Below are 13,945 nucleotides of genomic sequence, written 5' to 3'. Positions count from 1 at the left end.
TCTTAACAGGCTTGTGCCTTCTTCTACCATTTGAACATGTGGAGTATATTTATTTTTATTTTATTTTATTTTTTTATGTTTTATGTTATTTTTGAGACATAGTCTTGCTCTTTTGCCCAGTGCTGTGATCTCGTCTCACTGCAACCTCCACCTCCCGGGTTCAAGCAGTTCTCTTGCCTCAACCTCCGAGTAGCTGGGACTACCGGCGCCCGCCACCACACCCAACTAATTTTTGTATTTTTAGTAGAGATGGGGTTTCACCATGTTGGCCAGGCTGGTCTCAAACTCCTGACCTCAGGTGATCTGCCTGCCTCGGCCTCACAAAGTGTTGGGATTATAGGCATGAGCCACTGTGCCTGGCCTTAGAGTGTAGCTGTTTTATGTCTTGGTCTACTGACTGTATTTTTTGTGTCATTTCTGACTCTTTCTACTTACTGATTTTTCATTTGATCATAGATCATGTTTTTCCTGTGTCTTCTATTCCTGCTTTTATTTCTGAAAAGTGTGTCTACTGGTACTAATACAAGGACATTTTAATGACCATTTCAGTTATAAATTAAAAGGCTATTTTACTTTTACTGTCAGAGATTAAGTTTGTCTGTTTCTCACTTTTAGGACTCTTTAATTTCACTTGAAGGCAAAAAAAAAGCCAAGGACATTTTGTAAAAAGAAACATTTAAAGCTTATTTTCTTAAACTGTATAGTGAAAAATATAACTGACTAAAAACCTTGTAAATCATTATGATGGGATGATCATTGAACTTTTTATATGTTCTTGTAAAGATACTGCTTTCGACTTACAGATTAGATGTTACCATATCCACTTGAAGAATGTCAGCTTTCTGAAAATCAAAGGCTTTTTGTTCCAACCCTTTCCCTTCCTTCATTTGTAATTTTTGCTTGAATTCTTTGATCCTGAGTTGCCCTGCACAGGGTGAGTGTTGAGTGAGATTTGGGAATGACACTGCCATGGCAGTTGACTTTTAACTAGCTCTTTTGTAGTCTGTATGGCTTTTAGCCCAGGCATTTAGACAGTAGATGGTTAGTGTTTGGCCTGTAGAGAAATGTCCTGTCATTTCAGAGGAACAGATCTGAACTAAGCACACAGAATGCCCGTTTCATTGTTGATTAAGACTTAGGTGGCGGAGAAGGCACTTAATTCAGTTGGATATTGACTGTGCAGAGAGAAGCAGCTGCTTTTGAAAACAGGCTTGGATCAAGTTCTTTGTGGCAGTGTCCATGCAGAAGCTGTGGGCATAGACAATGAGATGCTTGTTTTATTTCCTGAAAATACCTCTGGGAAAAACCTAAGAGAATAAACATTGTGTGTGCGTTTCAGTGTGACTCAGCCACTGGGAGCTTCCATCCATGACGCTGTCACAGGCAGAGCCAGGCCCGAGTCAGATGAACTGGCTTTCGGGTTGGTTATTTTCTTCACTTTGCTATTCTCACCTAGACAATTAAAATACTGGCAGTTACCTTGTAATATTTTATGGAGGTAAATGACATTATGTGTATGGTATATGGAACAAAATTCCTGACACCGTCAGGCATCCAGAAAATGTCCTCTGTTGACCTTCTCTGGTTGTTCCTAAGTCATCAGTGTTCGTTTTGTGGTCTTACCTGAGGTTCCTAATACTGAATTTTAGTTTTGCAGAGGGATTTATAACTCTGACTTTTGACTTCTTACATGGGTGAAGTTTAAGATCCACTGGACTTTGATTTTCTTAGACAATGAAAAAGTATTTTTTTGAAAAATTGGGGGTCTTAATAAGACAGGCATAATTTTGCTAATTGGATTTCCATGACAGTCCACAATCTTCCTATACATTTTGGTTTTAGACAGCTGCGTTAGCTTGCTAGTGCTGCTCGTCACCTCTACCTCCCACCCCCTACACACATACACTGAGTGGCTTAAAAAACAAGCATTTATTTCTCACAGTTCTGGAGACTGGGAAGTCCGGCCTCAAGGTGCCAGCAGGGTTGGCTTCTGGTGAGGTCTCCTCTCTCCTTGGATTGCAGACAGCAGCCTTCTCTCTGTATCCTCACGTGGCCTTTTCTCTGTGGATGCACTAACCTGGTGTCTCTCCTTACAAGGACACCAGGCATGCCAAACTAGTAATGACCTTATTTAACCTTATACCTCCTTAAAAGTGCTATCTCCAAACATACTCCCATTGGGAGCTGGGGCTTCAACATGAATTTTGGAGAGACAAAATTCAGGCCGCAATAGCAGCTCTCCTCTGTCTTGGTTTTGGAAAGTCAGCAGAAGCCGCAGTGAGAACATTGCTGTGGTACTGGGTTAATTTGTAGGCTTTTTATCATCCTGCGTCTTCAATGGATGACACATTCTCACTTTCTTGTTTTCTCTTCTCTACCCTTTGCCCTGCTTGTATGTCTACAACGCAGTGGCTTTCAATCTTCTTTTGACCATGACCTACAGACAGAAATATATTCACATGGGTGTGCATAACTCGAACATATTTTACAAATCAGTAGCTCTCCTTAGGAGTTTGCATGTATTCTGTTTTGTACTATTATGATTTTTTTTTTTTTTTTGAAGAAAGGTATTTTGAGATGTGCTACTTTATGTAGTTTGAAAACCGCTGCTGTAGTGTAGTTTCAGAACCGTGGTATGTGACATCTATTGAAGGACTTTCCCTTTTAATCTTTTGCGGTCACAGATGTGTGGTCGGCTTGCATTGATTTGTGGAATTCGTGGAACCCATCGTAAGACTTTCCTGTAGAGGAAATTACAGTCTGGAAAATGTCCCTGCCATTTGGCAACTTCTGTAGGAAATAGAAGCCAGTAGGGTGGAAAGGTTTCATCAGATTGATTGTCTTTGCTGGGAGAAGCATACAATTATGTCTTATATTCAGGAGCAGGGTAGATTGGAACAAAACCTCACTATGACTCAGTGATAGATTTTTTTATTGTGTGGTTTTTTTCTCTTTGAAGGTGTGGGTTGGTTTTTGTTTTAGAATTATCTTTCTCTATGATAAGCTCCTTCCCAGTAGGTAGAATGAATTTTTTAAAGAATAAAAGTCTAGTTTTTTGATGACGTTGTCCCAAATCATAATTCCATAGGGATATATTATGTTGGGGCTTGATGATAATTTATTCATGTTATCTAAAGTTATCAGTTGAGGAAGACACATGCGGTTAGCTGGGTTAGCTGTTACCAGTTAATGGTGTTAGCCTCTGTGAGCTTAATAGCAGGATAAATGATCAACTGTATCAGGTCGCCTGAAAGGATGCATTTAGGAGGATGGGAGTGGAGGGAGAGAGCTTGCTGTAAGTGGAAGCACAGAGTATCTCTTTTAATGCCCAGCCATAGCAAGAACTAGGTCTGAGGATGATGTAAATGATACTTAAAAATTCAAAATTCAAATGTGGCCGGGCGCGGTGGCTCACGCCTGTAATCCCAGCACTTTGGGAGGCCGAGGCAGGCAAATCACAAGGTCAGGAGTTTGAGACCATCCTGGCTAACACGGTGAAACCCCGTCTCTACTAAAAATACAAAAATTAGCGGGCGTGGTGGCGGGCACCTGTAGTCCCAGCTGCTGGGGAGACTGAGGCAAGAGAATGGCGTGAACCTGGGAGGTGGAGCTTGCAGTAAGCCAAGATCGCGCCACTGCATTCCAGCCTGGGCGACAGAATGAGACTCTATCTCAAAAAAAAAAAAAAAAAATGAAATGTAGCAGGGCCAGGTGCGGTGGCTCACGCCTGTAATCCCAGCACTTTGTGGGGCCAAGGCAGACAGATCACGAGGTCAGGAGTTCAAGACCAGCCTGACCAACATGGTGAAACCCTAGCTCTACTAAAAATACAAAAATTAGTCAGGCGAGGTGGTGTGCGCCTGTGGTCCCAGCTATTTGGGAGGCTTGAGGTGGGAGAATCTCTTGAACCCAGGAGGCAGGGTTACAGTGAGTGGAGATTGCACCACTGCACTGCAGCCTGGGCGACAGAGAGAGACTCTATCTCCAAAAAAAAAAAAAAAAAAAAAATTCAAATATAGCTTTTTATAGAAGGACCCCAGAGTACTTGCAGGTTGTAGAGAGTCATTTCATGCCCTGGTTTGCCCTTCATTTGACATGATTTTGGACAAATACTTGAGCCTCCATTTCCTCGCTCAGTCTTCATCACACATCAGTGAGGCAGCATCTGGAACAGACCAGCACCACAAAGGTGAATCTTCCCCCCGCTTTAGTTCGTCTTTGTTCCTGCAGCTCTTGGTTCTCTCTTCTTCTGGATCAGTGAGAGGGCCCATGAAAACAAACAGCAAAAAATCGAGGTCCCATAAAGTGCTCGCTTTTCAGCTTATTCTTCACTTGTTTTTTTTTTTCTTCAGTGTTCTGAGTAATGGGTTTTATTGTAATGGATAATAAAGGATAAAAGACTTAGAAAGAAAAGGTCTTAAAGTGCCAAGGGCTACCCCAGAGCCCTGGGCTACCCCAGGTGCTTGTGCAAGATGATCAGCTTGGGTTGAACCCAACTTAGTGATGCGATAGAGAAGACACCGTTGTTGACCCACTGGATTTAGAGAAGGGTGTTCTTGTGGCTGACACCTACACCCCTGCCACCTGGGGACACTGAACAGGGCAGGGAGACTTAAGCCAGCGGCAGGTAAACCAGATGTACCCCTAAGTCGGGTCAGCGTGGCATGTGTTATAACCAGCTGAGGAGCCAAGCAGACGCCCTGGGCCTCAGTGCAGGTGGGGAAAGGTCAGAAGCTTCGAGAGAGTCATGCTGGGGAGCCTGGAGTAGCTGGGTTTGATTTTGTTTTAAAACAAGCTTTCCCAGTTGTAAGAGGGATGGGGAGCCTGAAGGGCCAGGGGTTTCGTGATACCGTGGGAACCCTCCCAGACGGCAGGAAGAGGAGAGCAAGAGGACCGGGACCCTCACCTCAGAGGAAGCTTCTGCTGCACCTGAGTGGGCTGCTCCTTGGGCTTCTGTGATCCTTGGAGAGCAGGACACAGGAGGTGGGGCTGAGGGGCAGTAGGGCAGGGTCACTGGCCAAGGGCTCTTGGTGCAGGGACAGGGGAGTCATGGCCTGTGAAGAGAGACCTCGGGCAGAGAGAAGCCTGGGCCCTCCCAGCTCTAATGGGAACACTGGCTTTAGTGATGACTGAAGGATACTGCTTTGGCCAATGCCTTGCCCCAAAATGGGGAAAATTCAAAATAAGCACTATTGTTTTAAACTTTCGTTATTCCTTATTTTTTTTTTTTTTTTTTTTTTTTTGAGACGGAGTCTCGCTCTGTCACCCAGGCTGGAGTGCAGTGGCCGGATCTCGGCTCACTGCAAGCTCCGCCTCCCGGGTTCACGCCATTCTCCTGCCTCAGCCTCCCGAGTAGCTGGGACTACAGGTGCCCGCCGCCTCGCCTGGCTAGTTTTTTGTATTTTTTAGTAGAGACGGGGTTTCACCGTGTTAGCCAGGATGGTCTCGATCCCCTGACCTCGTGATCCGCCCGTCTCGGCCTCCCAAAGTGCTGGGATTACAGGCGTGAGCCACCGCGCCTGGCTCGTTATTCCTTATGAACTATTCTATTAGATACTTCTTTTTATTCCTTCCCTAAGTGTCTGCTCAGAACAACAGTCCTCCTACAGATAGATGTTTTTCATTCTCATGGACCCCAACGCAGCCACAAGTCCAGAGCCAGTCCCCTGGCACCTTCTTGTGTGGGGTGTTTATGTTTACATTCCAGGGAGAGGAAGGCTGCATATAACATGCGGAGAGAAAGATGACTGAGCAAAATGCATACCTGGCTTTTTTTTTATTTTTTTATTTTTTTTGAGACAGTCTCGCTCTGTCACCCAGGCTGGATTGCAATGGCGTGGTCTCGGCTCATTGCAGCCTCCTCCTCCCAGGTTCGAGTGATTCTCCTGACCCAGCCTCCCAAGTAGCTGGGGTTAGGGGGGCCTACCACCACGCCTGGCTAATTTTTGTATTTTTAGTAGAGATGGGGTTTCATCATGTTGGCCAGGCTGGTCTCAAACTCCTGTCCTCAAGTGATCCACTCACCTCGGCCTCCCAAAGTGCTGGAATTACAGGCGTGAGCCACTGTGTCCGGTCCATATCTGGCTTTTGGGTAAGTGGTGGGTGGCTCTGGGCACCATATCCAGAGCCACACTAGCTAGATGATTCAGCTCTGTTGTTTGTCTCATTTCTTCGAGGTTGGAATATCTCCTGCTTCCCATTTTGGAAACCTGCCTACACTAGAAACACCTGATGCCCACGTGTTTTTGTTGTCCAGGACCGTGTGTGCTTCTAGTCGGTGGACCTTGTTGAGCATCTGCCGTGTGCCAGGCCCTCCATGAGGAGCTGGGAACAGTCCCTGTGTCAAAGTGCCCGTTGTCCAGTAGAGATGATGAGAATAGAGAGGAAATACAGACAACTAAAATGACTAAGCTTTTTGCTTAATGCTTTAATAATGTGATGATTAGAAAACATTGTCATCGAAAGAAATGAATTTACGCCTATGATTTAATGCCTTTGTGTTTCTGTTTTAACATGTACTGTCAGACCTCTTTATGTATGTTTTTCACGGCCACTGCTGTAAATGCTGTGAAGTACACATTTGTAAGCTGTAAATTTCCTAGGCCCTTGCTTGTTGTGTTGCAGCAATGTTGGGTGCAAGTGGCAGCCCCTGGGGCCTTCAGCAGAGCCCTGGCAAGACGCTCTTTCCTCCATGGACTTGGGCTTCGGCACCTCTTGAAGCGACTCTTCTTTTCATGGGAGAACTTTGCAAGGCCGCTCAAGATTGGTCTGCTGTTCTGGGCTTGTTCCATGCTGGAGTAGCTGAATAATTAGAAATGTTTCTGTCGTTTGAGTGGAGATGGTCGGACTTCTGTGCGTTAGTAGGGTGGGTAGGATGGTCACAGAACCGTCCCAGCAGTAACTCACTTGGCCACCTGGCCCATCCGTGTGGCAGTGGGAGTGATGCTTGCACATCCCACTGCGACGGGGAGGGGCACCACAGCCCCAGTGGGGGTGCCTTCCATTTCATCTGGCAAACTGTGGCCCAGGGTATGAGAGCCCAGATGTTTTAATAACATCAACACGGGGATACACAATATTTAGAAAATGAGTTCATGTTCTAGGAATTACTTCGATTGCATTTTTTAAGCTCTGTATCTTTTTCTATTCGAATCCAGGTGCAACATTAGAGGAAATCAACCAGCACTGGGACTGGCTGGAACAAAATCTCCTTCACACCTTGTCCGTCTTTGATAATAAAGATGACATTGCCAGTTTTGTCAAAGGGAAGGTAAAGGTAGGTCCCTTGAGTTTAACGTTTCTCCCCATCTTTCCATCTTTTTTCCTTAAGACATTTCGAACACTGTGGCATACTAACAGTGTTTTCTGCTAACTGAACTTTTTGGCTTAATACATCAAGCCAGATAAGTTTCATTTATCACCTGTCTTAACTTTCTAGTCAGTCTAGCAAAATACACGTGACATGTTAAAAAAAAGACTTGGCCGGGCGCTGTGGCTCACTCCTGTAATCCCAGCACTTTGGGAGGCCAAGGCGGGTGGATCACGAGGTCAGGAGATCGAGACCATCCTGGCTAACACGGTGAAACCCCATCTCTACTAAAAAATCCAAAAAAATTAGTTGGGCGTGGTGGTGGGCGCCTGTAATCCCAGCTACTCGGGAGGCTGAGGCAAGAGAATGGCGTGAACCCGGGAGGCGGAGCTTGCAGTGAGCCAAGATTGCACCACTGCACTGCAGCCTGGGGGACAGAGCGAGACTCTGTTTCAAAAAACAAAAAAACAAGACTTTATTCTCAGGCTTAGTTTTTGTTATCCTTTACAGGAGTGAAGGCCCTTTTTTATCGCCGGAAAAAAAAATAATGTTCAGATTTATGTTTTTGCAGAGCAACACATTATTTGACTTCTTAAATCACCTTTTTTTTTTTTTTTTTTTTGCAGTTGTGACATCTTGTCACACTATTCTGTTGGATCTACCACTTTCCTCCTGCTAGAAGTGGATGTTTATTCTTAAAATATGTAAATTAAATGTAATGAAAGCCAATTAAGTTTTGAGTGGGCAAGAGAGGAGTATTTTGGGAGGTATCTGTGATACTTCCTGTGAGTTACAGTCTTATATAACTGGCGTCCCTGCAATAACATGATGGGTAATCGGTGCTTTCAAAGCCCCATTGGCCTGGGAGAGATAGTTTCTCATTCTAAATTTAACTCTCTCATTAAATACTTTAACACATTAACGTGTGATGCACTTTACCTTCCTTAGGGTAAAACCTCCTAGCCCTTCGATTTTGTTTTCTGCAAAAAGCTTGGCTTTCTAATACCTCAAGTGCCATGGCTTTTCGTAAAGGGTGTCAAAGCAGATTTTTGATTTTGGAGGAACAAAATCTTTTCCTTCGGGGACTGGGGGATACTTACGGGATCTGGTGAAAGGGAAGGCATCCCAAGTCCAGCCAGCTTGACAATGTCTTCTTGGAGTTATACCTGGCCAGTGGGGTTAGCGGGTGGACTGGGCCATGGTGGGCTTGGGTCGGCCCTCATCCTGGCCCAGCCAACTGTGGCTCACTTCCCTGGGTCATATCACACTTGGGGAGCTACAGAAAGGCCCCATTCAGAGCTATTTTTCACACTTACCCCCACCTGTCTTGGTCTAATGCAAGTTGTAGTGGTTCTTTGATTTAGGTATTGCTCTTCTTAATTTGCAGGAAGAAAATTAACTCTTGCTACAGTGATTTTTAAACAGTTTCTATAGAATAAGAAAACTTGTCCTTGACTCTCCTAGATATCATGGCTGGGGTCCTGGAAATTACACTGACAAAAGATGAACAAGAGAAAAACAGAGTTTATTTTTGTTGGTTGTTCTTTTGAGACAGGGTCTTGCTCTGTCACTCAGGCTGGAGTGCAGTGGTGCAATCGTGGCTTACATCAGCCTTGACCTCCCAGGCTCAAGTGATCCTCCTGCCTCAGCCTCCCATGTAGCTGGGGCTGCAAGCACACACCACCACACCTGGCTGTTTTTATTTTTTGTAGAGACGAGGTCTCATTATGTTGCCCAAGCTGGTATCGAGCTCCTGGGCTCAAGTAGTCCTCCTGCCTTGGCTTCCCAAAGTGCTAGGATTACAGATGTGAGCCACCACGCCCAGCCAAACTGACTTTATTTGAACACAGAAGCATGCATATGTGTAACAGAAGCTCAGTGATGAGTAACTCACAGGGGTGGTTAGCACTTGGGCTTACATAGCATCTCAGTGAAGAACAGTGCATTTGTAGAAAGGCGACAAGACTAGAAAAGAGGCCTTTAGGCTTTTGGGGCAGCGTTCTGTGTGGGAAACGCGTGGAAGCTAAGGATTAGTTGAGTGAGGTTACGTAGATTCCTCTCAGGGTCGAGAGCTGTTTCTGGTGACTGAGAGTCAAAGTCCTCTTTCTGGTACAGGAGCAGGACACACCTTGACTAATGGACCTTTAAAAACAGGTCCTGTTTTGAGGCAGATGTCGGGGGGGAAGACAGCCTTTTTGGTGTTTGCTGTTTCAGTTTTCTTCAGCTCAAAATAATCCTTATGCCAAAGTGGCATATTTTGGGGTGATATATTCTGGTCCCTGACACTTTGAAGCTAAAATGCTTTGAAAAGTAAGTCCTGAGGAGGCAGGGCTGGGGAGTGAGGGGCCTGCCTGGCCTGAGCCTGGGAGCACAGCATGACATTTGATCTCCCTTTCCTCTGGCCAAATCCTAAGGATCTGGGAATGGAGGCCTTCCTACTCATATCCTGAACCTTTGACTCTAGAAAACTTTGAAAAATCCCTGTTTCAAGCTGTGCCTGTAACCAGAAGCCATACTTCAAGGAAGGCAAGGGTCAGCATGGCCACCCTCACGCCTTCACCGGGAGCCCTTGGGTCCCACCCTGCAGCTGTGCCTGCTGCCTGTCTGCTCTGGAGCCTTCATAAAGACCCCTCCACGCTCACTTCCAGGGCAAGGGGAGAGCTCAGCACTCATTATATATTAGATATGCTTTTCAAAAATATTCATCTCTCTTAACTAGTACTTCATTCGTGTATAATGTCTTGTTAAATAAAATGTGGGAAACAGAGAAAAACATAATGAAGAAAATGAAAATCACTTGAAATTTCATCAGCCTCCAGATTTCTTTTAAAAATAATTTTAGGCCAGGCACGGTGGCTCACGCCTGTAATCCCTGCACTTTGGGAGGCTGAGGCGGGCGGATCAATGAGGTCAGGAGATCAAGACCATCCGGGCTAATACGGTGAAACCCCCTCTCTACTAAAAATACAAAACATTTAGCCGAGTGTGCTGACGGGCACCTGTAGTCCCAGCTACGCGGGAGGCTGAGGCAGGAGAATGGCATGAACCCGGGAGGCGGAGCTTGCAGTGAGCCAAGATCGCACCACTGCACTCCAGCCTGGGCGACAGAGCGAGACTCCGTCTCAGAATAAATAAATAAAAATAAATAATAGTTTCAAATTACATTGTTATGTTAACGTCAATGCTCAGGTTTCAGTTTGAAAATAGCTTATGTAATAGTGCAGGGTTTGACAAAAATACCCAAAAAGTAGTCTTGTCTTGAGGGACATCGCTTTTCATGAGACATACCTACCTACCTAAAAAAAAAAAGAAAAGAGGGGGGAATGTTAATAAAGATAAATGATAGAAGTGTGTGTGTGTGTGTATATATGTGTTTTTAGAGATGGGGTCTTGCTGTGTTGCCCAGGCTGGAGTGCAGTGGCTGCTCACAGGTGCCGCCATAGTGCGCTGTAACCTCAAACTTTTGGGCTTACATGATTCTCCTGCTTCAGCCTCCTGAGTAGCTGGAATTTGAATCCTAAATGTGTTTTTACAATCAGGTAGCATATGTGAGGCTTGGGGCCCACCCAGGAGTTCCTAAACAGCTGCTCATGTGAAGGTAACAAGAAGATATTCTCAGGGAAGGATTTTGCAGCAAGCTCCCAGGGATGGGAAATCAGATTTCTGATGGTAGCAATGAGTTGTCAATTAGGAACAAATAGGCCACAAGCGTGAATTCTAGGCCCTTCTACCACCACCCCAGATTATGAAGTACACTAATTGTTACTCATTTTTGGCAAAAAAATCGTAGATTTAGATGCCTTGTTTTCCCATAAACCCAAGTGCTTTGGAGGTTATTTATGACCTTGGGAACCTTGGCCAATATCCATTTAAGACTGCAGAGTGAGCCACATGGTCAGGCCGGTAGTAGCCTTAAATACCAACATTTTTGAACCTAATGAGGAAGATCTTCATGAGTTTTTCCTCAAAAGAGTAACTTTTTTTTTTTTTTTTTGAGGCAAGGTCCACTCTGTCATCCAGGTTGGAGTGCAATGGCACAATCTCGGCTCACTACAACCTCTGCCTCCGGGGTTCAAGCGATTCTTGTGCCTCAGCCTCCCACGTAGCTGGGATTACAGGTGCACATCACCACACCTGGCTAATTTTTGTGTTTTTAGTAGAGATGGGGTTTTACCATGTTGACCAGGCTGGTCTCGAACTCCTGGCCTAAAGTCATCTGCTCACCTCAGTTCCCCAAAGTGCTGGGATTACAGGTGTGAACCACCGCACCTGCATGCTCATAGGACTAACTTTTATCTCAAAGTTGGGTAGTTCTTTGGGATTGATGCCGAGTTCACGGGCCTGAGGCAGTCCTTTTATCCTCATGCCTGTAGGGAAAATTTAGAAAATGATGTTTGCGGCAGGGTGCAGTGGCTCACACCTGTAATCCCAGCACTTTGGGAGGCTGAGGCGGGTGGATCACTTGAGGTCGGGAGTTCGAGACCAGCCTGACCAACATGGAGAGAAGCTCTATCTCTACTAAAAATACAAAATTAGCCGGGCATGGTGGCACATGTCTGTAATCCCAGCTACTTGGGAGACTGAGGCAGGAGAATCGCTTGAACCCAGGAGGCGGAAGTTGTGGTGAGTTGAGATTGCGCCATTGCACCCCAGCCTGGGCAACAAGAGCAAAAATCTCCAAAAAGGAAAAAAAAAAAAAATCATTTGTTTGAGAACTGGGCTTAGAAGTCAAATGCTTCACCCAGAGCCTCATGATCGGTAAGTGGCCGAGTGAGAAACTGGTTCTTGGGTTTTCTGACCCCGACTGCCATTCCTTTTTTTTCTGCTGTAGCTGTGTGTCTGGGTGGCTGATGGATGACACAGCTGAGCCAGTCTCCTCGTCAGGTGTGTCTGTCATTGAAGCAGCGCATGCTTCTCGGGGGCCTGTGCGTCTCAGTCCCTCCTGCTTCAGATCCCTTGCAGCCCCTGCCTTCCCATTGCCGGCTCACTGAGCAGGGACTGTCATCTCTGTGTGTCAGGCTCTGATAGCCGAGGAGACCAGCAGCAGGCTCGCCGAGCAGGAGGAAGAACCCGAGAAATTCCGAGAAGCCCTGGTGAAGTTTGAGGCCAGGTTCAACTTCCCCGAGGCAGAGAAGCTGGTCACCTACTACTCCTGCTGCTGTTGGAAGGGCAGGGTGCCCCGCCAGGGCTGGCTGTACCTCAGCATCAACCACCTCTGCTTCTACTCCTTCTTCCTGGGCAAGGAACGTAAGTGAGGCCTGGCAGGCTCTTCCCAGATAAAGTTGGCCCTCGGGACTCAGCGCTGCTCCCAGGAAGGGCCGTTAATAGGAAGAGTTGGACAGATTTAAATAAATGGTGGAGATGACACCGGGTGACACTTGATTACTTATATATGCTACTACTAGCAGGGGATTACATCTGGAGAATTCACTTTTTCTACTGCCTTAAGAAACATTCTGTATAGTTCACTTTACATAGCCACTAAGGGGTTTTTACTTCTGTAAGTTTAGAAAACATAGTATTATCACTGATGGCTTAATATTTCTCAAAGTGTAGAACATATTCTTGCTTTTTTTTTTTTTTTTTTTTTTGAGGCGGAGTCTCACTCTGTCACCCAGGCTGGAGTGCAGTGGCGCCATCTCGGCTCACTACAAGCTCTGCCTCCCGGGTTCATGCCTTTATCCTGCCTCAGCCTCCCGAGTAGCTGGGACTACAGGCGCCCACCACCTCGCCCGGCTAATTTTTTGTAATTTTAGTAGAGACGAGGTTTCACCGTGTTTGCCAGGATGGTCTCGATCTCCTGACCTCGTGATCCGCCCGCCTCGGCCTCCCAAAGTGCAGGGATTACAGGCGTGAGCCACTGCACCCGGCCATATTCCTGCTTTTTAACAAAGCAGGCCATTAAAAAAATTCCTGGCGCTGAAGGTCAGGACTGCCCCTTGGAAGACTGGCTGGATATGCAGTCGCTTCCAGAAGGGGAATTCTTCACTGTCTCCTTGAGATTCATGCACTGATTGACGGCTCACGTATTTATCCAGTGGCAGGAGCTGTCCTAGGCAATGGGATTCGCGGGTGAAAAAGCGAAGCCACAAGTGTCAGTTGTATATTGAATGTTTAAAAAGTTGTTCCCACGGAAACTTCTTCCAGAACCAGATACTGTTGTAAGTGCTCATGTCGGGTAGTATGGAAGCTGCATACGTGAGTGTGTAATTTTGGTTTCTTTCTTGATTTACATTTCAAGTTGAACCAGTGAGAGGAGCTTCTCTTGGGGGGTCTGCTGTGGCTGGCTTCTGGCACGTGGCGTTCCGTTCCCAGCTCGCCAGCGTTGGTTCTGATGCTCTAGGATACACACCCTATCCGCACAGCCCTTCCGCACCCTCGGGGTGTGCCCTGACCTAACCTTAGCCACCCTGTCTTCCTTCTCTTCCTTCTCTTTGAAATGCTTTTCAAAGTCCACCTGGCTTTCTTTCCTTTCTCTGTACTTAGCCTGTTGGAAACTCCTATTCATCCTTCATCCTTCAAAATTCAGTTCGGATTTTGTCACCTCCAGAAAGCCTTCCCTGGTCCCCATATTGTTTGTACCGTATTTGCATTTTTATGCTCAGTCCCAGCAAGTCAGTGGTCGCTTACTCATAT

General features: G+C 46.0%; 1 protein-coding gene across 3 annotated transcripts in view; it reads left to right on the top strand.

The window, feature by feature from the left end:
- Positions 1 to 13,945, top strand: part of TBC1D8 (TBC1 domain family member 8) — a 133,600-nt gene that overhangs the window by 74,383 nt on the left and 45,272 nt on the right. For all 3 annotated transcript variants that reach the window (XM_077958873.1, XM_015112967.3, XM_015112966.3), the window contains 2 exons: positions 7,158 to 7,276; positions 12,328 to 12,556. In XM_077958873.1, coding sequence (XP_077814999.1) covers positions 7,158 to 7,276; positions 12,328 to 12,556 — 348 coding nt within the window. The remainder of the gene's footprint in view (positions 1 to 7,157; positions 7,277 to 12,327; positions 12,557 to 13,945) is intronic.

The sequence above is a fragment of the Macaca mulatta genome, chromosome 13 (assembly GCF_049350105.2).
Source record: "Macaca mulatta isolate MMU2019108-1 chromosome 13, T2T-MMU8v2.0, whole genome shotgun sequence".
NCBI classification, from domain to species: domain Eukaryota; kingdom Metazoa; phylum Chordata; class Mammalia; order Primates; family Cercopithecidae; genus Macaca; species Macaca mulatta.
The sequence above is the reverse complement of the archived record's forward strand: the minus strand, read 5'-3'. Positions and strand labels throughout refer to the sequence as shown.